Source organism: Pyrgilauda ruficollis, unplaced genomic scaffold (genome assembly GCF_017590135.1).
Source record: "Pyrgilauda ruficollis isolate IOZ18807 unplaced genomic scaffold, ASM1759013v1 scaffold12, whole genome shotgun sequence".
Taxonomy (NCBI): domain Eukaryota; kingdom Metazoa; phylum Chordata; class Aves; order Passeriformes; family Passeridae; genus Pyrgilauda; species Pyrgilauda ruficollis.
In genome coordinates, this window is record NW_024510321.1 from 11,042,075 (window position 1) to 11,068,868 (window position 26,794).

The 26,794-nt window shown below is 38.5% G+C and overlaps 1 protein-coding gene across 7 annotated transcripts in view; it reads right to left on the reverse strand.

Moving 5' to 3' along the window:
* Window positions 1-4,776: 4,776 nt before the first annotated feature.
* CREM (cAMP responsive element modulator) overlaps window positions 4,777-26,794 on the reverse strand; it is a 36,296-nt gene continuing 14,278 nt past the window's right edge. For 2 of the 7 annotated variants that reach the window (XM_041487293.1, XM_041487266.1), the window contains 5 exons: window positions 22,709-22,800; window positions 22,421-22,566; window positions 16,059-16,202; window positions 8,036-8,192; window positions 4,777-5,951 (listed from right to left, as the gene is read on the reverse strand). In XM_041487293.1, the coding sequence (XP_041343227.1) occupies window positions 5,807-5,951; window positions 8,036-8,192; window positions 16,059-16,202; window positions 22,421-22,566; window positions 22,709-22,800 (684 nt within the window). In that variant the 3' untranslated portion in view covers window positions 4,777-5,806. Of the gene's footprint in view, window positions 6,353-8,035; window positions 8,193-12,528; window positions 12,660-16,058; window positions 16,203-22,420; window positions 22,567-22,708; window positions 22,801-26,794 lie in introns of those variants that run through there. The other 5 variants (XM_041487284.1, XM_041487257.1, XM_041487276.1 and 2 more) reach the window with 4 other exon arrangements.

The window sequence follows — 26,794 nt, forward strand, 5'->3', positions numbered from 1 at the left end:
ACTGTTTCAATTTGGGGGAGCATCCAGCAAGTATTTTACCAGGATACATTTCATTGTCCTTTATTCAACTACCACTGGCTCGTTGAAGACACAGAAAACAACGTCAGACCTAACAGCTTAGGTCTGCAAGGTATTCAAGCTTTTTAATAAAATACATTTTGTCTATAAACAAGTTGTCCTTTAAAACAAATATATTATAATCTACAGACATTCAAATATCCTCCAAAAAATACAAACAGTTGTCAGCAACAAAAGCTCACTTTCTATGGTTCACGGGCAATCAGTGAATTGAGTCTCTGGAATTTAATAGGAGAGAATTCCCAGAAAGTTTTCTTGAATCTAAAAAAAGTTACATTCCAACTTCTCCTGTACTAAGTCCATGCCTTCATTGCTAACTACCTATTTTCATGAACTTTTGAGAGATCTTTGACACATCTATGAACTTTAATTGCTGTTGACCACCAGGTTCAAAACATACTGGAAGAAATGTGATACAAACATGAGCAACTGTCATTTCACAGGAAACAATATTAGTATTTCAGGAAAATGAAAATCATCAATGAAAAAAAACAAAGAATGTATGGAACAGGTCTGATAGTGGGAGGGAGGGAGCTGTAGGTAAAAATTTACACAAGATACAACAAAAGAAAGTGGAATGGATTTTGAAATGTTGACACTTTTCATCCTGTGCTCAATACTGCAGAGCTTTGATCCCTACATAGACCAATGGGGCTTTTGCACAAAAACCACAGAAATTAAAAAAGAAACAGTCTCACATCCAACTTACCATACCTGCTTGTGTTACACTTTGTAACAGCACTGTTTTCAAACACTTTGTTCAATCTGTCCTAACTTTTCCTGTTTTTCTGTGGCTGTATTTCATTTAGGACCATTTCCAATAGACACACTTCAGAAAAGCTAATTAGATCAGGTCTCAAATGAGAGAAAAAAACAACGTCTGCTTTGAAGATCTCAACAGATTTGGGCCGCTCACTTGTCACGAAAGCTGCAGCTCCAGGCCCATGTCTGGATCTTTGAAGTAACTGACAACTTCACTGGTAAAAATGCAGGGGTGTCAGGGATTTCAGCATTTTTTTTTTTGTTTGTATGCCAACTGACAAACTTCAGAAAGCTTTTAGTTCACACAACCAGGATCTTGGAGAATCTAGTTCTTCAGAATCAACTTCATCAAGCAAAACATCTCAGTATGCATTAAACTTAAAAATGTGTTTGCAGTTCTCTCACTTCTGTAAGAATTAATGGAAGATAGAAATGTGATAAATACTTTCCTTAGGGGGAAAAAAAATCCTTAAGAGAACTATTTTAGAAAAAACAGACCGAACTTGGTCCAGACCAAGCTTGTTAAACAACTCTGCAGCAGCTTTTACCTGGTGTGAGTACAACCCCATTGGGAAGGGGTGGAGGGGAGAATCATGAAAATGAGAGTATTAAGAGCCTCATTCAAGGTTGTTTAGAAATCATATTTTTGAAGCCACAAAACAAAAACAATGACTTGGCTAGATAACCAGATTTCTGAATTGTGACATTTTTATAGCCATAACTCCATTCACAAGATGTATTAATCACACCTGATTTCACTGACAAAGGCTATTAAAAGAGAGGAAAAAGCTCAGCAGTTACCATAACAAAGACACTTCCTTCACTGTTTTTTCCATTCAAGTCACACAGAATACAATGAAGTATTTTTTCCTTAGTCTACATGCAGCACTCAACTCACACACTACTCTCTCTCAGACTTTGTGCATATACACAGCTTTTGCTTCATACTGTATTGAACAAGCCTGTTGTAAGAAGGAAGTTCTAACTCAGAATTAAGAATTAATAGAAACCTGAGAAAGTAGACTAAAAATTCATTAGACACAGAAGAATAAACTAATTGATTTTTGCTACCTCCCCCCCCCCCCATTTCCAGCTGCCATGACAGAATATCAAATATCTAGAATTTACCTAAATTATTTTCCTCAGTTATTAAATCAAGCAAATACTAGAACACTTTTGCTGGAATAATGAGATCACTGTTAGTCTCATCCCTAAGGGCCTCATAGTGCCTTAAACAAATCTCCAAAAAAATAGACGCCCCCCCCCCCCCACCATGACAATATTTTCTACAGAAAGGCTGACAACTAAAAGGCAGTTACTTCTGTCAGCTGCTTAACAGCTCAGCACTCGATACAGTCTTGCCTTGTACACACCCACACACTAAATACCAAGGGAAACAGGAAAAAACTGTGGGCAAAATGAGTCAATCCAAACCAGAAGCTGAGCAGACCCCTTAGTTTTCTTTGAAGTGATATTTAATTCAGAAAAAGATCACACTGAATTTAGCTATTACACTGATGTCTGCAGGGTACCAGTACAGATCAGGAATTATGTGTTACAAGAACAGAAGGAAAACCAAGCAGGAGACAACTTGCACTCCTCAGGACTATATCAGTGCAGCCAAAAAAAAAAAAAAAAAAAATTGCAATTATTCTTGCAAACCGCAAAATCTGTGGGAATAACAATCAAAAAGTCCTGTCAAAGAAACTAAATCCACACCTACTCACACAATATACTTATTTTAATGCCTTTCTTCACTGGCCAAAACAGCTGAGGCTGTTTTAGAGAGTCAAGAGAGATCTATCTGGAGAGTCTATAGAGATTTCTCTTTGCACATCTGCCTAAAGAGGGAAACAGCTATGACTCAAAGCTGTACCTTAAGAGGAAGCTGACTATTACATTCCTCATCACCCACAAGTCTAGGAAGCTGAAGACATTTTACAAGAGACTATTTTACCTGAGCTACATGAAAATCTGTTTTGAAAAAAAAAAATTTAAAATCCACGCAGGCCTGTGTACACACACGTTCTCTCAAAGGCCAATCCTCCAGCTGTCTCTCTTAAAGAAATTTGCAGTCATATGGTTTCAGCAAGAAAGGAGTTTCATATCATAGAAATGCAATTTTCTAACAGGAAGGAAAAAACTACTTTTTTTTTGGCCTTTTTTCCTGATAATGGAAAAGCAAAATTCTTGGCTCTGCCAAGTCAAAGCTTGGGCAGCGCTCAAATTCTCTAGTAATAAACCAACTCAGATTCACTTGATGTTTCTATATAAAGAACACTATTGCATTGAAAAGGCCTTTTTCCTGCACCAACCACATCCATCAGTGCTTCAGTGTGTGCCTGCTGCCCCAAAGGCTGAGCCCATCCTGGGCTGCATCCAAAGCAGGGTGGGCAGCAGGTGAGGGAGAGCATTCTGCCTCTTCACTCTGCTCTGGCAGGACCCCACCTGCAGTGCTGCATCCAGCTCTGGGGGCCCCAGCACAGGAAAGCCATGGAGCTGTTACAGCAGGTTTGGTGGAGCGCCACAAACATCATCACAGGGTAGGAGTGCCTCTCCAATGAAAACTGCCTGAGATGGCTGGGCTATTTCATCCTGGAGAAAAGAAAGATCCAGGGAGACCTCACTGAGTCATTCAGTATTTGCAGGAGGCTTACAGGAAAGAAGGAGAGAACTTTTTACACAGGTAGACAATGACAGGACAAAGGGGCAATGGTTATAAAGAAAAGAGGAGAGATTCACATTAGATATTAGGAATGAATTCTTTGCTCAGAGATTAGCATTCAACAAGTATCTCAGTGAAGATGTGGTTGCCCCACCTCTGGAAGTGTTCAAGGCCACATAGGATGGAGCTCTAAGCAACATGATTTAGTCATGTGTCATCCCTGCCCATGACATGGAGGTTTAGAACTAGATGATCTTTAAGGTTCCTTTCAACCCAAACCATTCTATGACTCTACTAGTAAAGAAATGAGTATAAACTACACATATGTGGAATAGACAACGATTCTTCCTCCCACCGAATTTCTAGTTAGTAGAAATTAGTTAGTACCAGACACTATTGTGAAGATAAAGGGGACTTTTTACTGGAGACATATCTGCCACACACACACACAAGTTTCTCTCTATTTAAGTTTCCAAATCCCTTGTGAGTTAGAAGCAATGCCTACCTGTAACAGAAAACAGACTAATGACAAAGCCACAACAAACAACTTACTTTTTGCACTATAGAGGCTGCAACATGGACCTGCAGATTGCATTCATCCTGTCCAACCTGAACAGAACCTGTGACTTCTGCTGACCTCAGCAGTTCAGATGTATTTTCACAGTGAAGAAGATATTTCAAAGTTTACTTTACTTTTGTTTCAAACCTGCATCAGAGCCTTAGAGGCCAGAGGTATCTTGTTACCTCCTTAAATCAAATGATGTGGCTGCAGGAAGTGAGAGAGAATGCCTCTTCTTACAAATGGTGTCACTTAGGTACCTAGTGGGATTTTCAAAATATTCAAGAAAATTATCCTGTGTATTTCAAGTAATTTAGGAAAGAATAAAAAATCACATACATAAACCAACCCACCCCAACAGGGTCACAGTGAAGAGGGTTAAATGCAAATTGAGTTTAAATTAAATTAGGAAGTCTCAATGACTTCAGTATGATTCCATCCCTCCTCCTCTTGCATACACTCACACTCTCTCTCACACACACACACACCCTCAGTAAAGCCAATTAAGTAGGAAACAGGCCTCTCTTCCTACCACATCAGTAAGGCCATTAGCTCCAGCAAAGCTCCCAAATACTCTACCCATAGACTGTACTGGCCAAACAATTAGATCACTCCTGAATTTAAAAAGTACCCAGAAGCAACTTTGCATATACACTAGTTTTTTCAAAGCACAACGGAAAGTTGGCACATACTGCATTTACGAGAGCTGTAGTCTGGTTTAAACACGGGTTTATTTTAAAAATCTTCAGCTCTCATCTGTAGGCTACTGCAGAACTCAGCAAATCAGCAAAGAGTTACTTATTGGAAAGCTTCCTTCCTTAGGACACCTTGACCACCATTCAGTAGTTTGCTGAAATTGTGAAAAGAACTGCACCATCAATCTTCACTACAGGCAACTGTCTACAGGTGTACAGGATCTAGAATGTAAAGTATTCAGGATGAACATTTAAATTTTGATATATAGACCTCCAGTGAATCAAATATTCTGCAGATTACAGAAAATTTAAGTAAACAGCAGCCATATAACAGAGAGCTTCTTACAAGTACTTACAGTATATTTAGCATCATGTCATAAGCTTAGGTGTGCTTTTTTCCCTTTGTCTTCTTTCAGATACTCATGGATTTTTAAAGCATCTCAACCAGGTTTTTAAAGGAAATCAGACACTACACAGGTTAAACAACATGGTTCTATTAAAAACTATCTTTAACCATGGCACTCAGTGACAGCAATACAATACTTTTTTCCACAAAGCAACTAATATAAAAATATGCCATAAAATCATCTGTAGACTAGTATGCTAGTACATACATATAATCATAACATTCTTTTATAAACTCTTTCCTGAGATACCTTGGGTTGTTTGATTTTCTGGTATTACTGGATGCATTATCTTTATAACTAATCTAAAACAATTGCAAAATATTTTGAATGTGCAGGACACTCAGTAACATGTAAAAAGTAATTTGTAAATATATGGCAAAAAACAGCTCTTAGAAATTATGCACTTTTTTACTTTGTTATATATTTTAACATTTGGCTCCTTGGGAGACAGAAGGATGGTGCATGAAAAACCTAAAATTTAGAGCTATGAATTGACAAAAAGCAGGAAAGCATTCAGGAATGTTAGGAGTTGGAATATATTATAAATGACACAAAGAGAAAGCCGTAAGTCATGTTGGCTATGTATTGTCTTACAAAGCAACTGGACATATCTTAGTTCACAGTATAATAAATATTTTTACTAATCTGTTTTGGAAGAGCAAATGTCTTTTAGGGTTTCAAGCTCCTGTATAAGTTTCTTGTTCTGAACTTCTAGCACTGCAACACGACTCTCCAGACATTTTATGTATTCTTTCTTCCGACGTCGACATTCTTTAGCAGCTTCCCTGCAAAAAGCAGAAGTAAAAAGTGCAAACAAAAAAGCCATTTGCATGCCATTAGAAAGCTCAGCAGAGTATGGAGACTATGACAGAATTCCAAATTTTGGAATATCTCCCAAATCAGTCTGAAAACACTAAGCAAAACTGGGTTCCACAAGGGCCTCAAGTGTCTCTTTCTCAAGTTCATATGGCAATCTGTAGAATTGCTTCCTCTCATGCCTTGATTAAAGTTCATAATAAAGGAGGTCCAAATGAAAGACAGTTATTCTGCTTTATGACAATAAAGATCTTTGAGGGCCTTGAGTTCCTCAATGAGAGTCTTGTTTTGGTTTTCAAGCACAGCCACACGATTTTCAAGACATTTGACATATTCTTTCTTCTTTCTGCGACATTCTCTGGCAGCTTCCCTGGAACCAATACAAGGCAAATGACTACAGGAACAGCCACAATATGGCAAAGACTGGATAAATGCAATTACCTGCAATCCCTGTGGTTCCACAATAACAATACCATCACCAACAACTGCTGGATTGCACAAACAGAACATCGGATAACAGCCAAAAGCAGCAACATAGTTAAAATATAATCCAAAACATCTAGAACTTGAAACGCATCCAGCATCACCAAATACAAAGATGGAACCAATACACAGAAGAATTGAGAAAAACAGGGAGTAAATGATGATGTATTGACTTGAGTTGTACTAAACATTAGGATGGAAAGCAGCATTTCTTCTTCCAGTCACATTCTACTTTGTGTGTTTATCGGGAGCATTGTCTTCTGCCATCAAAATCTTAAAACCAAACCCAGAGAATATACTTTCAGAAAAACACAAACATAACACTACTCTCTTCAGATAAAAAACTAGATGCCAAGCTTATATGAAGATAAAAACTTACACAATGTTGTAACCATTACAGTACAATTTAAGTCCAAACAAATACAATTTATTAGCATTTCAGAACTGGCTAATTTCAGCACATTTCAGCCACATGAGTCTGTGGTTTTTGTTGCTGGCAAATGATAGCCTGAAGCCTTTTTTGTAGTTCTGCTCAAAAGTCTCTAGTATTTGAGCTAAATGCTTTGGCTAGTGTGTTCAGAAGCATGTGACTAAACAAGCATTCAATTCCAGAAGAAATATTAGACGTACTGGGAGTCCTCCTTTACCATCTTGGAACACGATAAACTATCAAATTGTGAGAGGCTAACATTCCAGCAAGTTATGAGCTATAGCATAGGCACTAGTTTTAAAACCCAAGAGAGAAGAAACAAAAAGGAGGCACAACAATGCAGTGATCCTCATAAGTAATTTAAAGGACAGGCATGAGAGCAAAGCAATACCATTAATTCAATTATAAGACAAGTGGCTAAGCAGTGTATTAGAGATCTGCAGAGCAGACTATTTCTACTATTAATCTGTCAGTGACAGAGGTGGCTACACATTTTAAAAAGACAGACTCCCCTAGGAATAGCAAGAAGAATGCACAGAGAAAGACTGACATGTACAACATTCAGTCAAGTCCATAAAAACTAATTTAAAAATATACAGCAACTTCACACAATATGCCTCACAAAATGACAGGGGCAAAGTATCTCATCCCAGCAGCCAAGTATTTAGCAAAGTCTATAATTATCATTCCATCTTTGAATAAGTCCTCTTCAAAGCATCATTAATGGACAGCTGCTAATGAGATCCTCAGCTATTTTCCTAAACAATTCTTTGCTGGGATGCTTAAAATGAAAAAGGCCCTATTGGTCATTTTACTGTCAGTAGTGGGAGAGGACAGGAAGTAAAATTCAACACAAAGTGTAACTCTGGATTATCACAAAAATTATCTGATACTGATTTCTGAATCACCTAATATTTTCAAACTAAAAATCCATGGTTATAAGGTCAACTCTAATCTGCCAGAGTTAACAACCAACACTTTATGCTAGAAGGACAGGGGATGACTGACAAAGAATTTCCTGCCTTCCCTTCATCAATTACAGGCAGTGCTCATGACCTTAAGAAGAAAACTTTGTTATAATGTTTGTGGGGGAGGGGAAGTGGTTTGCAACACTGACTATGAATTATTATATAGTCTTACCTATTTTTCAAAAGTCTCAGCTCTCTCTTGCGTGTTGCCTCTTCTGCCATTTGCTGAGGGCTGTGCAAAGTCCCTGGCGAGGCTGCCATAACCACTCCCTGAGGTAAGGTAGTAGTGGGAGTTCGAATCTGGTAAGCTGGCATGTCTCCAGTGGCAGCTGTACAAAATAAACATATTTTAAAATGTATGGCAAAAAAAGAGGTATATCTGAAAAGAACAGATTTCTTACAATGATTTATCCAGGATCCCACATAAATTATTTCACAGGTCTGTAATGACACAACTATATTTTTTATCTTAATAGTGTTTCTTTCCACACTGTCAAGTGTCTGAATTGCTCTAGCATGTGGCCCCAGTAGCCAGCCGGACTGAAAGCTTCCACATGGCTCTCTTCAGACAACATGGGGAAAGCAGTCTGAGAAAAAGCTCAAGCAGTGACACTTACTTCCTGTTTGCACAATCCCACAAAAAGAAGGTCCTGCTGTTGCAGCCACTGAGGTTTATATGCTACCCTGTTCTCCCTGTACAGAACTCAATTTGCTTCAGAAGACAACTTTCTCCTCCTTCCTTGTGATAGCAACACTACCAGCTGTACAGCTTGGCAGCCCTTGGACAACAAGTGAGAGCTGCTGTTGCTACAATGAAAAGGAACAGACAAGTGCTCAGGACATACAGGCATTTGTTCCCTGGGCAAGAGGACCACACATGTGCCGCAGCATTAGCAAGCAACAGGAGGCAGGGGCAGTTGCACAGAAAGGAGTGTAGCTGCACAGTAAATCAGAGTGCAAAAGTTCAGATTCAGCTCCCAAGCTTAGCAGTTTTGTGCTCTCCCCAAGCCAAATGCTGATCTGACGTGACTTGAAACCAACACCTTTCTTACAGTCTCATGTAATTTCTTTGTTTCAGATGTACTTGTCCCTACATGATGTACCTCAACTTAAAAACACTGGGGAAGTCCTAAGTACCTGTGCCTGTCCAACAGAAAACAAAACCAAACAAAAAATATATTCCTCTTTACATTCTAAGCAAGTATTTACCTATTTCTTTCCATACATATTTTATATTACGATAGAACAAAAAATCAAATTTTGTCATAAAAGCAACTTTATATAGCTGATGTTTCAGAGGCTATTGTTACACTTAGTTTATACTTTAATTCTTTAAAGCATTATTCAAATAATGGAAAAACATGTCTCACAGCTTAACCCCAGCCTGCAACTAAGCACCACACAGTCACTTGTCCACTCCATCCACACAGCTCTCCAGCTGCATGAGGTAGAGAAAACCCATAGGTTGAGATGGGAACAATTTGATGGAAATAAAAGAAAACAAGAAATGTAATGAAAAGGAAAATAACAAAAAGAGAGAGAAATAAACCCAAGAAAAATAATTAGTGCAAACTAAAAGCAATTGTTTACCACCCACCAACTGATGCCCAGCCTGATGCTGAGCAGCAGGCCCCAGGCCAGCTTTCCCTACAGATTACAAGCTGAGCATGATGCCTTACAGTATGGAATATCCCTTTGGCTATCTGGGCTCAGCTGCTCTGGCTGTGATCCCTCACAGCTTTGAGTGCACCCCCATCCTACTCACTGGCAGAGTATGAGAAGCTGGGAAGTCCTTGACTTAGGGCAACTACTGCTGAGCAACAACCAAACCATGAGTGAGCTATCAACATCTCTCTCATCCTAAAACCAAAAAACAGCACTGTACCAGCTAATAGGAAGAAAATTAACTCCATCCCAGCTGACACTAGGTCAACTTGGAAAAATAAAAGGTAGACAAAAACATCTTGGGGAGGCTGATAGGTTGAGCAGTTAAGAAACATCAGTGAACTATACGGGGGAAAAATTAAGCCTATTAAAAATATACTATTATTCTTACTATTTTAATGCAAGTGCTTCACTGGTTCAAAACAAAAACAAAAAAAAAAAATAGAATCAAGTTGTGTTTAGACTACAATTCCACAGCCATGTCCTGAAATCATTATCAGCTTAAACCCCGTGCACCTCCCCCTCTCCTCAGTCTTGCGGGTAAAAGTGTTTGTGGAATTACAAGATGAACTGGACCAGTGAACTGACCTGGATAATCCCCCGGGGATGTGGGAGGGAGGGAGAAATCAGCCCAGAACAGCCCTGTGAGCAATGACAAGCAGCTGCCACGAGCACAGGGCTTGGTCATCTTGTACATCTGCAGGGGAATTGCTTAACCCTTTAAGTCCTTCACATTTCTTAGCAGTCCCAGTCACGTCAACAGAATGGTACCTCAGCTCACTAACTATAAAAATGGAATTTTAGCAACTCTTCAGGCTCACCTTTATGCTGGCAACATTACATATATCTTACAGACCTTATGGTAAGAAGTACCTTTTTCTATCTCATCACTAGGTATTAAAGAGATGTTACCTTAATTTGCCTTAGCTACAATGAATTAGAAATCCAAGCAAACCATTTTGCAGATGAAGTCATGGGGGAAAGCTCCACAACCCAGACCACCTCAGCCTGGCAAGACCAACTAATTTGTTGTCTGTGTCTGACTTAAGCTCAGATGGCAGCAAACAGGACTTACTGCAGCTTTTGTGCAGAGGACTCAGTGTGATCATGTACCTCCAGCAAGACTTAACAAAAGCAAGTCCCTATCTCAGCTAGGATCAGCAAACACCACTGGTAAGGCTTCTAGTCTGAGCAGGTCCCAGCAGTGGCAGTCTCTGCCTGACAGTTGTCTCACTTATAAACCTGTCAGCACAGGAACACAGATAAATAACTATTCTGGTGGTAACGGCCTTGCCAATCCAGACACCACTGTTTAGAAACAAGAAAAAAGCATAGCATGGCATTGACAAAGTGTCTTTTAGCTGTGCAGTAATATATGTTTTACGACGTATCATTGCAAAAATATATTTTGAAGATTGAAAAATGTTTTGATATTAGCTCAAGAAACTAGAGTGTAACTGACTTCCCCAGAAAAAGACCTTTGGAAAGATGAAACAGGCTCTAAACACAGTGGGATAAACTTATTTTTTTTCAAAGTTATTTTAAGGCTAGTTATGTATCTATATTACAGTGAAGAATACCTTCCATTTCTGCATCTGAGATAAATGTCCCACACACTTCATCCAGACTGCCAAACTTCTGTGGCTGTTTCTAATGACACTTCATCAAGGTTTAATGTAATTCCTAAGGTACCAGAAACAGAACTGAGAGTGTTAACAAAGCAGCAAACCTGGAGTTGGTGCATTTCCCTAACACATTGCCACTGGTAATTTTTATTTTTTTTTACCCCTTAAAATGCAAGGGAGTAAAAAGTCACTGAAAACCTGAAGCTTTTAGCTGAGACTTACAAAAAGAAAATTAAGAAAGCCACAAGACAACTAGTAAAAAAACCCCAAACATGCATTAAAAAAAATAAATAAGAAAGCAACCACCTCTTGGAAAAAGTAACTTGCTGAACACTAGAGAGCATCCCTGCACTCAGTTCTTTCAGTGACTATCCAGGAGAAAAAATGCCCAATGTATTTGGATGCCTATTCTCCCTCTCTGTGAGTCATAATGGTGGGACTTGATTATCAAGGGGTTTTTAACTTCACCACTAAACTGGCTACACAAGGCATGAATCATTATCCCTTTGAGCATTAAATACATCGACCTGGAGAAGATATTTATCTTTGGATTAATGAAACAACGTGCACCAGCACTGAGTAGCAGCACGTAGGAGCCGGCAGGGAAGTAGTTAATGTTACCGAGCTGCCGGAGGCAATTGACGAGGCAGAAAGGAACTGACTAAATCGCAGCATGACTTGGAGCTGACGTCAATGTGTATCTTGTTTGGAGTTTAACTTTTCCAGTTCCCTACTGCAACACGATTCCAGGAAATCTAATGACGTCAGCCTTTTGAACTCAATTAGCTGAGGAACAGACCATTTTAACAGCGGAGGACAAAACAAGCAGGCGTAACAATACTTCAATTATTGCCCTCAAGTTTGTTTCCATTCAGTGTTTTTTTAATACTGGAAGCATAGGATTGATTTACACTGCCGAAACAATTTCTATAAAGCTAGATTGAAGCCCACGGCTATCAAATTTGTAGCATCTATTGCTCAATAAAAAAGGCAGTTGTCATTTTTACAAAACAAAAAGCAATTATAAACACAGCAACATATATATAACTGTCACCACAATAAAGAAAAATGCAAAAGTAGAGTGGTGGATTGTTTTCAGCAAAATCCTGCATCGAATACTAAAGAACAGTTACTGAATCAATCTGTGAGTTTGATTCATGCACTAACAGTGATTTTTAGTTTTTTCCCCCAAACAAAACTGTTAAAATTGCCCTGGAATCCTACACTAAGTTGACAGAATTAGAAGCTATTTGTATGACTTTAGAGAGATGAAAAGAATTACAGCAACAGGTTCAAAAGAAAATGCCACAAATAGTAACTAAACACTGCACAGACATACAAAAATACCATGTCAAAGGCTAACAAAAATTTTTACCTGTTTCATCTCCTGTTACAGCCATGATCAACTTCTGCACACACGATTCTGCTGCTCCTCTACCAGAGCTCAGCATGAACTGTTCCAAACTACCAAGCATGTGCAGGATTACAAGCAAGAGCACTGACATCACAATGACCTCACTTGCTTACTGCTGTCATTAACATGCTCCATCACTGGAACAGCTCACTAAAACTGCAGCCCAAAGAATTCCTTTTCCAGTAAACCTGTCTTTTTTTTCCCCCTCTTCCATATTGCTATAATCCTAGCTTTGTTCTTTTCTCCTGAATTATTCATAAAGCTACAGAAAGCACTCACCACAAAGCAGGCTGTTAAGAAAGACCTGAAAATTCACAGCACTGACTGACAGAAATGAAAACATGGCTCGAGCATTCATGAATGAATCCAAACGATAAAGTCATGATTGGATAGAAAATAAGGAAATTTAAAACAGACATGCAGTTGTTTTCATTGGAACAGTTCCACTAAAAGGCAGAGAACTCTGTTGGACAGACATGCAAGACAGGAAAGCTTAATAAGCTGTAACAAATAGGTAAATGAAAGGCTAGAGCTCCTCGCTTTGCAGGAAAACTCACAACCCACTCATTTAATTTCAGTTAAAAGCTTCAGAAATTATTAAGGAACACTCCAACAAAGTAAGTCAACCTAAAGTCAGTGGTTTCAGATGCTGTAACAAGCAGAACAGTAATTCTGTGTAAAGGCTACCTCTTCCCCCTTCCCTCCTTTTTCAAAATATGTCCAAGAGATCTGTTTGACTCTGTTTTAAAATATAAATTAAAAAACAATTCAGCTCTAAGAGAGTTAGTCCTTATTTACATCAATGCAAATTAAATTAATTTCAGACCAGGAGTCCAAATACTGGTTTGTATGTAGGGCACAGCAAACTTTTAAGGTCTTTGTACTAAACAAATTCAGACTGGTAATTTATCAGCGGTGAAACTGTACTGGATGGCAGCAGTGGAAGCATCAATGTTTGCATTGATGTTCTGTGTTTTACATCCTGTGTTTACAGAACCACTTCAGGATCATATGTACAGAAGATCATAACTAAAGCACATGAAGTTTAAGCCACAGATTTCAAATATCACTAACAATGTAACGAAAATACACAAAAATCCCAACAGAATGATTTTAATATAACTTTTCTACACTCATTTTCACTAATAATCAAAACACTTCTTCAGCTAGCAAAAAAATCCTTAACACTTAATGAGTTAGAAAACTGCCCAGACACTAGAACTGCCTTTTACTTTGCCTACAAATGTAAACTTGCAGTAAATACAATGTCACTCAATTGGATCAATATATTTGGCACTTTTATTCTAGTATTTTTCCACACCACAGGTTATCAGAAAATACCAAACACGGGGTTTATGTGATCTTATCCATTATTACATGAGTTTCCTTAAGAAATACTTAGAAAAAAAAATCAATACATATGCCACCTGAAAGATTCTGAAACAGAATCTGAAACAGATCTTTTCTGTCTCCAGGTATTTGTTATATTATTTTCTTCTTCTGTGACAAAGAAAATACATTATATGCTGCCTACCCAAAATCATTATAAAAATACATATGTAAGTGGTAAGATTACTAAGCAGACCAGTTTTTCTATTATAATCTATGCACTCACAATATTAGGTGATCAGTCAACTACAAAGTGTACATAAATGACAAATGTCCATAACCTGTATTCCAACAGACTTTCTAGCATAGGCAAGATGACCTGTAATAAGGACATTTCAGACACTTGTATATTCAACTTATTCCATAGTCTCACTCCATCGTAATTAACTCAGGTTTGCTGCCTTCATACAATTATATTACTATAACCATTTTCAAGCACTTTCACTATTTTTGTACATCTCTTTTTTTACTATAGATGTTTTATTTTTTCTAAAGATTTTCTAACATCATTAGTATGTAGAATAATTGAAGCCTTTTATCTTATCATCATCTCCAAGCTCATGTTCATTTACTGTTTGCTTTGTACTTTTCCCTGTATGTTATGTCACATTTTTTGTCTGTGTTAACAGCTATGAGACTCAATAAAGCCCTGGACTTTGAACCAAAGGAATAGAGAATTCCAGGAAATAAACTTCTCTGAGCATGGACAGAGAACAAATCAATTTAGTTAGAAATATCTAGATGCTTCCAGAAACATGATGTAGAAGGTATTCAGTTACTGTCTCTGAATCCATTTTGAAAGTTTCCATCACAGGCAAAACTTAAAGGGCAATTCTGTCTCGTGGAGCCCATTGCTGAGACTGAGTAGCCCTGTCAGAGAACAGCTCTGTAATGGAGAGTATGAAAAGGAAAATCAGTCAAATGGAATTCCCAAGGACTGAAATGCTGCCAGATAAAATCCTCAAATGCTGTGCTTCTTCACAGACTTGGGAAGTTTTAGGAAGAAGCTGAGGAGTTATTCTTTCTGCCTCTGATGCCAAAGCTCTGAAGAATCAAAGCAGTACCTATAAAATACTACAATCAACCTGGAGAGATGGAAGCAGCCTCTGATTTAAGGGATGTGTAGGCACACACACAGAAAACATATTAGACTCATACTCAGAAAAACATGCAGTACTAGAGTGGGAAATTGGTTTGGGAGACAGCCAAATTTGGGTGTTAAGGCTTTGTTGAGAATGTATTCATAATAACATTTAGGAAAGTTGTAACAATACTCTCTGAACAATAAAAACTTAACATTTGGCTAAGGTGTTTTCATCTTATAGTCTTAAAGCACTTGAAATGCTTCTGGAAAAGTCTTGGGACAACAATGTATTTCAGCATTCATTTGATGACCCTCATCCACTCCATGCATACATATCTAAATCCTTCCTAGCTCTTCTCATGGTTTATTTCAGATAGCTGTTTTGGCTTAAGAAAGTATTCATACAGCCCTCCCTCCCTACTTCTCTCTGTCAATAATTTTTTTTCTTTTTAAGTCTGTATATCCTCCATAGCAATTAATTTCTCCATAGAGAAATCTATCTCCTATTTTCAAAAGTTTTCATCACATCATGTGTGTACTTTACAGGACCTTCAAAGTGTTCCTCTGTGAGCAAACTAGCTTCAGTAAAGGATCTGCTTTCTAGTAACTGCAAGAGCCATAAGCTGAAAGGAAATCCTGCTCTAAACATATCCCAAAATGTTCAGAATTAACATTAACTGCTGAAAAACACAAATTAGTTTCATATATTAAATGATGTGCACCTTCAGCATCTCACTTCAGTCTCTAAGAGTACCTTTATTCCAACGAAACATGTCTCAAAATCTAGACAAGACAATCCAAAGCAGATAGTGATGTTATATTGCTATTTCATTCTTTTTAACCAAACATAGTAACCTGCCTTACTAAGCAGAGAACCTGAATCCCTTCCTAAGGCTCTTTCATCTTGCTATGAGTATTTTCCTTAATAGTGCAAGAATGTCAACACAAAATAAGAAACCTTTTAAGAAAAAATGTTTCATATGAAAAAATGAAAACTGAGTAGAATATTAAAATATACCTTGAACAACAACTTGGCTTCCAGGAACAAAAAACTGCTGCGTGCCATCAGATGACTGTGCTGCATATTGCACAATGGTAGCGCCTGGCTGAGGAGCTCCCGAATTTGTCACAGTCTGAATTGTACCACCTTGAGATATGGTAACTAAACAGAAAAAAAAAAGAAAGACATAACACATGCTAAAAAACATGAAATAAACATTGTCTTACAGGACTCCTGGTCCTCCCCTTGCTTAAGGATCAATTGTATGATAAAACTTAAGTATTAATATTGATTTCCACAAATAGAAAGTCTCTTGTGTAGTATATGCCATACATATAACAGATAAAAAGTGGTGTTCAACACATTTCATCTCTATGTTTCCAGAAACATTATCTCTATTAAAGTAGTTTAAATATGGGGGAGAAAATAGTAGCCCTAGCCATATAAAAGCAATGTTTTATATTATAACATAGAAGTTATTTTTTTAAAAATTCTTAAAAAAAGCTTATTCTTAAAAAAAGTTTATTGACTCTCAGAAAACAAAAACCAGGACACCAAGACAAAGGAAGAGAAAGATGCCTAACACTAACAATCCTTTCCTTAGCGTAAGAAAAAGTTTAGCACAACATTTAATCAGGTTGTACACAGGTGTATGGAGCCCAATACTCATGTAAAAAGAGAAACAGAACAAGGTGGGGTTCTTCCCTCAATGTAATAGCAATATGAAAAAAACAAATATACTTTCTCCATTAATAAAACTCATTCTGCTTTCTTGCCATAATCAAGTATTTATAAAAATGCAATTCCCTAGAGGCATCATTAACTGTATATTCCTTTTGAAATTAGCATTGCCTTTGTTAAACACAGAAATATGATTGAATCATAGAATGGCTTGAGCTGGAAAGGACCTTCAAGATCATCTAGCTCTAACTCCCCTGCCACGGGCAGAGGAATCTTCCACTACATCAGGTTGCTCAGAGCTTCCCCATCCAACCTGGCCTTTACTGCTTCCTGGAATGGGACATCCACCACTTCTCTGGGCCATTTGTTCCAGTGCCTTGCCACCGTCAAAGTGAAGATTTCATTCTAATGTCTAAACTAAGTCTATCCTCTCTGTTTAAAGCCATTGCCCCTCATCCTATCACTACACTCCCTGATACAGAGTCCCTCCTTACCTTTTCTGTAGGCCCCTTTCAAGTACTGGAAGGCTACTGCAATGTCTCCCTAGAGCCTTATTTTCTCCAGGCTAATCAACCCCAAACCTGTCAACCTGTCTTTATAGGGAAGGCCTCCAGCCCCTGACAATCTCCATGGCCCTCCTCTGTTCTGCTCAAGCAACTCCATGTCTGTCTCGTGCTGGAAACTCAGAGCTGGATGCAGCACTCCAGGTGGGCTCTCACCAGAGCAGAGGGGCAGAATTGCATCCCTCAGTCTGCTGCCCACGCTGCTTTGGATGCAGCTAAGATCTGGTTGGCTTTCTAGGCTGCAAACACACAGTGCCAGCTCACAGTCAGTGTTTCAGCTACCAGCACATCCAGGTCCACTCAATCCACTCACTGCCCAGCCTGTATCCACATTTAGGATTGCCACAACCCATACACAGATGCTGTGTATTGATGATTGACATTGGCCTTATCATGAAGTTTGCACGGGTCCACCTCTCAATTCTGCAACAGTCCATTTGGATGGGATCCCTTCCCTCTACTGAGCTTTGGGTATCAACTGCATCATTTAGCTGGTGTCACCTGCAAACTTTCTGAAGGTGCATTCAACCACACCTTCCACATCTCCAGCCAAATATACTAAATAATACTGGTCCCAGATCTCTGAAGGACACCACTCATCACTGGCCACCACCTGAAAATCAAGCTATTGACTGGAGCTCTTTGAGCCAATTCCTTATCTACCAAGTGATTCACCAGCCAAATCCACATCTCCTATGTTAATTAAAACAATCCTGAAACTTTCAGCAGAGAACCCAACACCCAAGGAGTAAAAAAAATCCTTTCTCCCCCAAAAGACATTTAAACTATGTCATAAAAGTCAGACATAAAAAAAGATTGAGCCTTGCCAACTCCTCTGAATTCATTGTCAGATTACAGTATTTGATGTCATTCTTGAAGGTTCAGATCTGCTTATCTCAATACAGGACTTGTTAGATACCTATGTGAATTTTAGAGATTGCTGATTTCAAATGTTCTGTTTTGGCAACAGTAGGTTATCTCAAAAGTTCAACTTCAGATATAAACATTTGAAAGAGACTGAGATTGCCAAATCCCAACACTTGAATTAGCTTCTTTTGGGGAAAACATGGAATTCCTCCCATTATGAATTAAGAGCCTTATCTGCTATACTGAAACAGGGTTCAGCATGGACCTCCAGTCCTGCCCTTGGAATGAGGAGTATGTAACACAGGAATTAGTTGGGCGCTGCACACAGGCTCCCTAAGGCATTGAGGAGAAGAGGAAGAGTGTGGCAGGGCACAGAGTACAAGATGCTTCAGTCTGGCCTCCAAAGCAGAAAGAGTCCCATTTTAAGGCAAGACAAAACAGAGAGAAGCAACAAAAGTAAAGCATTGTATCCTCTACTCTTCACAAAGTCCAGGACAAGAGCAACAAGATTTGTCAACTCTACCTCCCAGACAAGTTAAAAAGAGCCAAATTCTGCCTCTCAGGGTTAGCACCTGTAATAGCATATCTACACTATCACAGAACCCTACCACATAAAACCCAGTCAGTTTGGCTTCCTAAGCAGTAAAACATCAGCACAGATTGATACAAAGCTCTTGGCTCCACAGTGAACCTGGGTAAACAATTATGTCACAGCTGTCCAGCAATTATTCATTCAGATCCCAATCCAGTACTTTATAAACAAAAGTGAATTAACTCCAGTAACTGCCTCCTTTACAGGACTGATTCCTGCCATATTCCCAGAACAACACACTGCCCAGCCCCCCATTCACTGTCCTGATCTCAACCACTGCACACACTTTGTTGTGCTGGAGCTCTACTGAAAACTGAGCTTTCATGATGAGTACAGGACTTTCCTGGACAGTTCCTGTAGCTGAATGTCATGCAGGTGGATAGATGCAACTGGCATCTTCTCTTCCACCTAAGAGTGAGGACAGTACTAATACCACTCTCTGAGTATGATCATCAGCTCTAATCCAGAAAAAAAAAAAAAAACCAGGTCTTTTTCCCTTCCAAAACTGGAAACTAAACTAAAGTTAGTCTTTCCCAAAAGATTTCTTAATTCTCCAATTCTTAAAAGTCTGTTCTAAGACAGCAAGTAACCCAAACAGATAGCTAAAGATTTAATAATTTTCACTCCCCCTGCATTTTTTCATGCAGACCATCATGATATGCACAAGGAGGCAGGGGGATGGGGAGACTGATTCACACACTCCAACTGAACGAATAACTCTCGCACATTAGACCACTACCACAGGTGAGGAAGTAACTTTTTTCAGTATTAAATAACCAACATGACAGGACTACAGCCAACAGAGTAGGTATGTAGTCAGATGAGAACACAAGGCTCCTACACAAGACAGCACCCTGTGCAAAACTACCCCTTTGCCTGGCAGAAAGATCACACATATGTTGATGGAGGTAGCTGGCAAAGACTACATTTTATCTGGTCACGTCCGTCTGTCTGCTTCCATAAGCCAAAGACAAGAAGCTCCAAGGAAAAAGGTATTGGGAAACCATGGCAACATACCTTTTTGCCTGGTGAAAATTAAGTAGAGAACAGCCATCAATGCTACTAATAGACAAAAATACATTTGTTTTCCACAAAAATTCACTTATCAAGTTCTTCCAAAAAGAGTCATCCCAGACATCCAGACATAAACACACAGTCAAAATTACCTTTTCAACTAAATTGCCCTTCCTTTGCAAGAACAGGGAGAGCAGTAGAGAAGAAAAGGAACCAGCGAATGTAATAACACCTCTTTTAAACCAGAGCACAGTGCAGATGGCCACAGTGACACCACAAGGCCAGCTCTTCATTGCCAAGGACACTGCACAAGCTTAATGCATAAACCACTGGGTGCCTGCACACCAGAACCTGTGCAGCCCACGCTGGCCAGGGACAGAGGAGTCCTCAGGCACAGGAATGACAGGCAGAAGCACAGAGCTGCTGACAGGAGGCGTAAAGATGAAGGAGGTGCATGGAGTGACCCTCTGCATTATATCCAGTCTAAAATCAACACTGGATTTGTTACATTCCCACCCAGCATTCCTGGTTTTAGCTAACAGCAGTTCCTGAGGATTACAGGCAACCAACAGGATGGCTCAGAAATGCTTCAGATCCGTGCTTCATATATGTAAAGACTAGGGGTCAACAGTCAAGCTCTCTTCAGTAAGTTCCAAGTTAAGACCCCCTTTACTACTAAGGAAATGACCATCCTTGCTACGACCTGGCCTACCCAGAATTAAAATACACAGACTTTACTGAGGCAAAAGGTATTTTAACTTACAAAAGTGAACTTAAAAAAAAATCTAATTAATGAACTCATAAATTCAGCAAGAAAAACTATTTTCAAAAAGAAAAAGCTCTCAAAACAAAGTTTTTGAGCCGAAACCAAGAGAGTGCATGAAGGCTGACATTGCATTTTGAAGCAATGCCTCATTATTATGAGAACCTTAATTATACAGCACAGTTTTTATGCTACAACTATAACTTACTCAAAGAAAAAGCAGCAAAGAACAGAAATGTCCCAAGCTTGGCTTATAGCCAAGTTTAAATTAAGACACATGAGATTTAATTAAATTTTTGTGTATTCTGTTCTCACATTGTCAGTGATGCTCTCTGTTGCTTAATTTTCAGAAGTAAATGTCTGATTGAACAAGAAACCAAAACCTTTGAATTTTGTTATTCACTTTAACACTATTGTTTATAGGTGTGTTCAAATGAAAACATTCCCCTAAGAATCACCTCCTACAAGACACTATGGTCAAAGTACAACTTTGACTTCCCAGAGAAAGCCACAATTAAACCTAAGCTCTAAAATTTCTTAGAAATCCTATAGGTTTACAGGCTCACTAGGTAATACACAGACATTATAACACCTTTTTTTTTAAAGCCTTGAAATGGCAAACATATATATTCTTAATTAAATGTAAGCAAAATCAAAAATGCAATTCAAAAATTGAAGAAAAACAATTTAATTTTTCTTAGAATACAAGAATACATTAATACATGCCAGATTCTATATTGAATAGTTGTAATTTAGGATGATGGTATTCTTTTCCACAGAAAAGAACACTTCACATCCTGGACATCTCACAGCAAACATTTATTTATGTCTAGAGCTTACAGAAAGGGTAAGAAAAGCAGCCTAGGGGCACAAGCAAAATTATTTTCTGTGCTGAAAGAATAGATAGTATAGGCAAATTCTGTTTTCTCACCATTAATAATTAGTTTAGTTGCATAAATTAAAAATAACTGAAGAATTCTCAGGGTGAGTAGAATACAACTAGAGCCATTCTATCCTCTTTTATATGCCACCGCAGTGTTTTAATAGACTTCCTCTGTTTTCTCATTTCAGGAAAAAAACTCCACAACATTTCTTATGCAATCTTCCTGTCATTATATCAAAGGAAAAACACCTGCACTTTAGTGTGTCTACTTATGAAAAGACAGGAAAAACCCCTACAAACTGTAGGAGTGAAGCCTTATAAAATACATAATTTTAAAAAGAGTTGTTGTTACAAAGTTATCCTAACTGATTATCTGATTATGTCTAAAGAAGCCACAGAGTGCAAGTTACGCAACACTTTACTATAAATACAGGAATAAAAATATCCCAAAGTAAATCTATAGAACAGAACTGTGAATGTAACTTTTAACTTGCATTTGGATGATGTATCAAATGTTGGAAACCATGATTTAGGTTAATTCTGTGGTGAAAGTGTAGATACTTAAAAACTGGAGACAAAAAGACATAGTTCTTTTAAGAAAGAAAATTGGAACTTAACGAGGAATTTCATACTTCAACCTTACATTTCAAAAAACTCTACTTGCCATTTCATATAATGAGTAGCGCTAATACATAGCAAATCACAAGAATTTGAAACTGCAATGATTTGTATCATTAAACATCCACATAAAAGTGTCAACATTTTTCCTTTCAGCTGAGCCTCACCTCCACATCTTAATGCATAGAAGCTCTACAACAACTAAATTTAGCAGCCAACAAATACTACAAGATTAAAAGTCTATAATCCCCATGTTAGAAAAAAATTAATAATAATTACTTAGAAATACGGAATTCTTCTTCATCAAAATCAAACATCCCTACTGCATTATGTAACTACTAGAAACAAAGCTATGCTATGCACGTTCTGCATCATCACATAGTACATTTGCAAACATACGGTATTGCCCTGTGTTAGTATGATACAGGCTGGTTGGCATGGCCATTGCAGAAATACCAGAAGGCGTTCCTTCATCTTCTGACTTCTCTTCTTCTTCAATCTTTGCTACTGCAGGTGCATCTGATGAGAGCTCATTCAAAATTTTTCTAAAAAGAGAATGCAAGTAATTTTATGTACTTAAAGATCCATACCCATAAGAAAATCAAAGAGCTGACTTTTATCAGACAGTTTTGCTGTAATAACTAAGCTGCCTTTAAAACCAGCAAACCCAAAATGAAAAGTCCTTACCGGTATGAAGGTCTTCTTGAAAGTATTTCCCTACGTTTTTGAGAATCAATTATCACTTCTGATTGTGTAGCTTCATCTGCAATCGATGCTACCTGTAATAGCAAAGTTTCCGAAATTCATAACTTCATTTAAAAAAATAGCTGCAGAGTAAATTTTTTTTTTTTAAGATTCCTTCCATGTTTACATATGGGAAGTTTGTCAAGTTATTTATCACTAATCATGTGATTTTGGACTACTTTTTCCAATGCAAATTGCAAATTCTGAAGTTACCCAGACACAGCCACTCAGATAACATCTACCATTTGAAAAAGGAAAAAGTCAATAAAATCCAGGTTACTTTTTTGTAAATGACACTTAGAAAAAGTACTGGAAACAGACTTCTTTAAATATAAAAATATTATACAATTTAATTAACTCTTAAAGTGAAGTCAAACATCTAAAATACAGTATACTGCACTAATGTACCTTAAATGATAGTATACAATACAAAAGTTTCTTCATACCACACCAAAGCTATTTAAAAAATAACTTTCTTTAAATACACACATTTATTAGACTTACTAATACATTCATAAATGCAAAGGCATTGTTTAGCAATGTTGTACAAGTTTTAGAAGTGCCTTAGAAATCCACAGTATATAATTTTCTCAGACCTTTAATATTTTCATATATTCTTCTTCTCTTAAAATTACTCCAGACAATATTAAGGCCTAGGGCTGAATCACACTCTTGACCAGCACCTATCTTACTACACAGAACTGAAAGTCATTATTGAACAAGGAAAAGGCATTATTTTCTTCAATTCTTTTAACTACTCAAAACTACTGCTGTGCTGAGATTTCCAAATTGAAATAGTGTGAAAATCTTTTCACATGAAGACAGACCAGACTGCAGTTTCAGATTAAGCACTTTGTTAAACTAACACTGAACAAACATGATGCAAGAGATTAGAAGACTTCAAGTGTTTGAACCAGATGCAGTGGAAGCTCAGGGAATACAAGGAAGAGCTCTGGAATTAATGCATCTGCCACTCCTCAGTGTTTGGTACTAGAAACAAAATCTGCCTGACCTCAACAGAAAATGACTCTCTGGAAGGTTCTGGAAATTTCTAGGCATGGGTCAGCTCAACTCAAACCTTTAGAAAACCACCTTGAAGGAACTGCAGGTTATTGCAGAACAAAATTATCTCTTGTTAATTTTATTACATTACACTTTTGTGTAAAAATATTTAATGTAGCCTCATTTGGCTGGGTAATATGCAACAAACATCATTAGAACTCTACGTCTGCTACCTAGGTGGTGAGAGTTACTTCTGCACGTGTACAGATGCATAGCTCCAAACCAGACATCAGAGCTGACTGCAGAGATACAGGTGCTTCAAGAAATTTGTATTCCTCATTTTGCAGGAGAGACCAATACTGAGCAGCGGAAAGAAATCCTGAAAGACATTTCCATCCCAATGTGCCTTCAGCAATCTCCTCATGGATCAACCTTCAAGCCTCTGGCATAATCCTTCAGAAATAAGATTGTATGGCCAGCCAAGAAAGAGCCTGGGCATGCCGACTCAAAAGAGAATTTTCATTCTACTGGGGCCTGGGGATTAATAAATAATCTATTTGTCCCAGGAAAAATAGCTTGAAAACAAGACCTCAATTGTCTTTAAATTGTCACATTATCCTAACAGCTACAAAGAGACCCCCTAGGTTGTGAAGATGGCTGAAGAAGTTGGGAGCAGTCATACTTTAGGAAGAAGGTAAGGAAATTACAAGATGATTTAAGCATGTTAATGTGTGTATTGGTTTTGCACAGCACAGTTTTTGGTAGCAGAGGGGATGCAGAGGCGGCTTCTGTGAGAAGTTGCTAGAAGCTTCCTTGATGTCCATTTGAGCCAATCCCCGATGGCTCTGCAGATGGATGTACCACTGGCCAAGCCTGGGCCAATTAGAGATGGTGGCAATGCCTCTGTGTTAACACATTTAGGAAGAAATCAAAACAGTTTCAATTCTAGCCAGAAAAGAGGAGGAGGTGAGAAGGTGAGAACATGTGAGGGAAACAACATGTAGACACCAAGGTCAGTGGAGGAAGAGGTGCTCTAGATGCTGGAGCTGAGATTCCTCTGCAGGCCGTGGTGAGACCACGGCGAAGTAGCTGTGCATGGATCCTGGGGATCCATGGTGGATGCAGAGATCCCCCCAGAGCCCGTGGGGCAGGTGCCCATGCCAGAGCAGGTGGATGCCTGGAGGAGGCTGTGGTCCAGCAGTAAACTCATGGAGAGACAGGTCTTGCTCCCAAGTTGGAACAGGCTGTCCTTGGAGGACTGCACCCTGTGGAAGAGTGACCCATGCCACAGCAGTTTTGGGAGCAGGGTTTGCCCGTGGGAGGAACTCACATGCAGCAGTTTTGGGAGGACTGCTGCTCAAGAGATTGGAGCCATGCTGGAGAAGTTAACTGAGAACTGTCTCCCGTGGGAGGGACCCCAGAGTCTCACTGGGGAACAACTTCTCTCCCTGTGCAGCAGAGGAAAGCCTTGGGTGACAAACTGACCAAAACCACCACACTTTGTCTCCCTGCACTGTCAGTGGGAAGGAGGGAGAGGCTGGAGGAAAAAAGGTGTCTTCAAGGGCTTATTTTACTTCTCATTATCCTGCTCTGATTTTGTTAGTTATAAATTCACTTTATATCTTTAAGTTGAGCCTGTTTTGCCATCAGAGTGTTTTCTCCTGGTCCTTATCTCAACTCATTAAACCCTTTGTTAAATTTTCTCTCCTCTGCCCAGCTGTAGCAGGAGAGGGTTAGTGAACAACTTTCACGGGGGCCTGGAATTTGGCCAGTGTCAAACCACCACAATGTGGAAGAGGACATTTTCTGCAAGAAATTTCAAAAGCTTTAATTTTCATCATGACAAAGAGAGAAATGAACACTTCAGATCACTCTAATGGCAAACAACCATGTCCATACTGTTAACAAACAAACCTTTGTAATTTTTTCCTGAACATCGTTCAGATTTTGACTTTACCTATTTCAGCTTCATCTGCATTTGAACAAATTTAACTTCAAACTCGTGTTAAGTCTTTCCAAGACCTGATGCAATACAGGGGGGAGCAAGCAATAAGTCAAATAACAATTTAAATCTTCCTACAAATAAAACAACATTTAACAAAACAATAAGGAATGCTATAAACATATTTTTTCATCTAAAAAACAAGAGCATTATGAGAAAAACTTCTGAGCACTTTCCAGTTGAAAATGACAGATGTTTGAGGGAGAGGTCATGCAAGCTTCAACACCAACCTTCAGCATACTTCTTTATTTCTTTTTTAAACTGATATAATTTCCCAAGTTCCCCACTGTCTGGAAGAGACAAGGTAGCAAGTTAAAGCCAAATGATCTGGAAGAAACTCCAGGTGGCAGGATAATGTACTGAAAAGGATCACAAAAGGGCTGAACACCCTCTGTAATGGATTCTTCTACAGCATCTTCAAGCCCTTTCTTACCCAGATGAAACCAAAGCAAAATCCTGGAACTAACTAGTCAGTATTAATTGGGACAAAACTTTCCTGTTTCTACTCCTTTGGGAAAGGGTGGACAGCCAGAGTTCACTCAACACAACAAATAGTTGACTTCCACTCCCCTAAGATGACACAGCAGCAGCTGGCAAGAGATTGCTGAGAAATTTCTCCTTCTGAGCTTTGAAAAAAGTCCGCTATCTTTGCATGTATGTCCGGACTACACTGACTAAATGAACAGAAACTGGGAACTAATAATGTGCTTATTGAATACAGGTTACTCAGGAAAATTACAGTTAGAAAGAATTCCAATGGAAAAAAGTATTTACTTTAAATACTCTGACTTCAAGTTTGATCAAACATTGGCACCTACCACACCTCTTTCCATAGTGAACTAGGATTTCAAAACCTTGAGGTCCCATCATCTACACCAACTGCTCAACAATAAAAAATTCATTATGTGATCATGGTTTTATTATTTTTCTCAAATATAAATCCTACTTATATATGTCTTTTTGTTTATTATACTGGAAAGTTACTAAGAATCCTCTAACATTAAAGATGTCTTCTCAAGACCAGG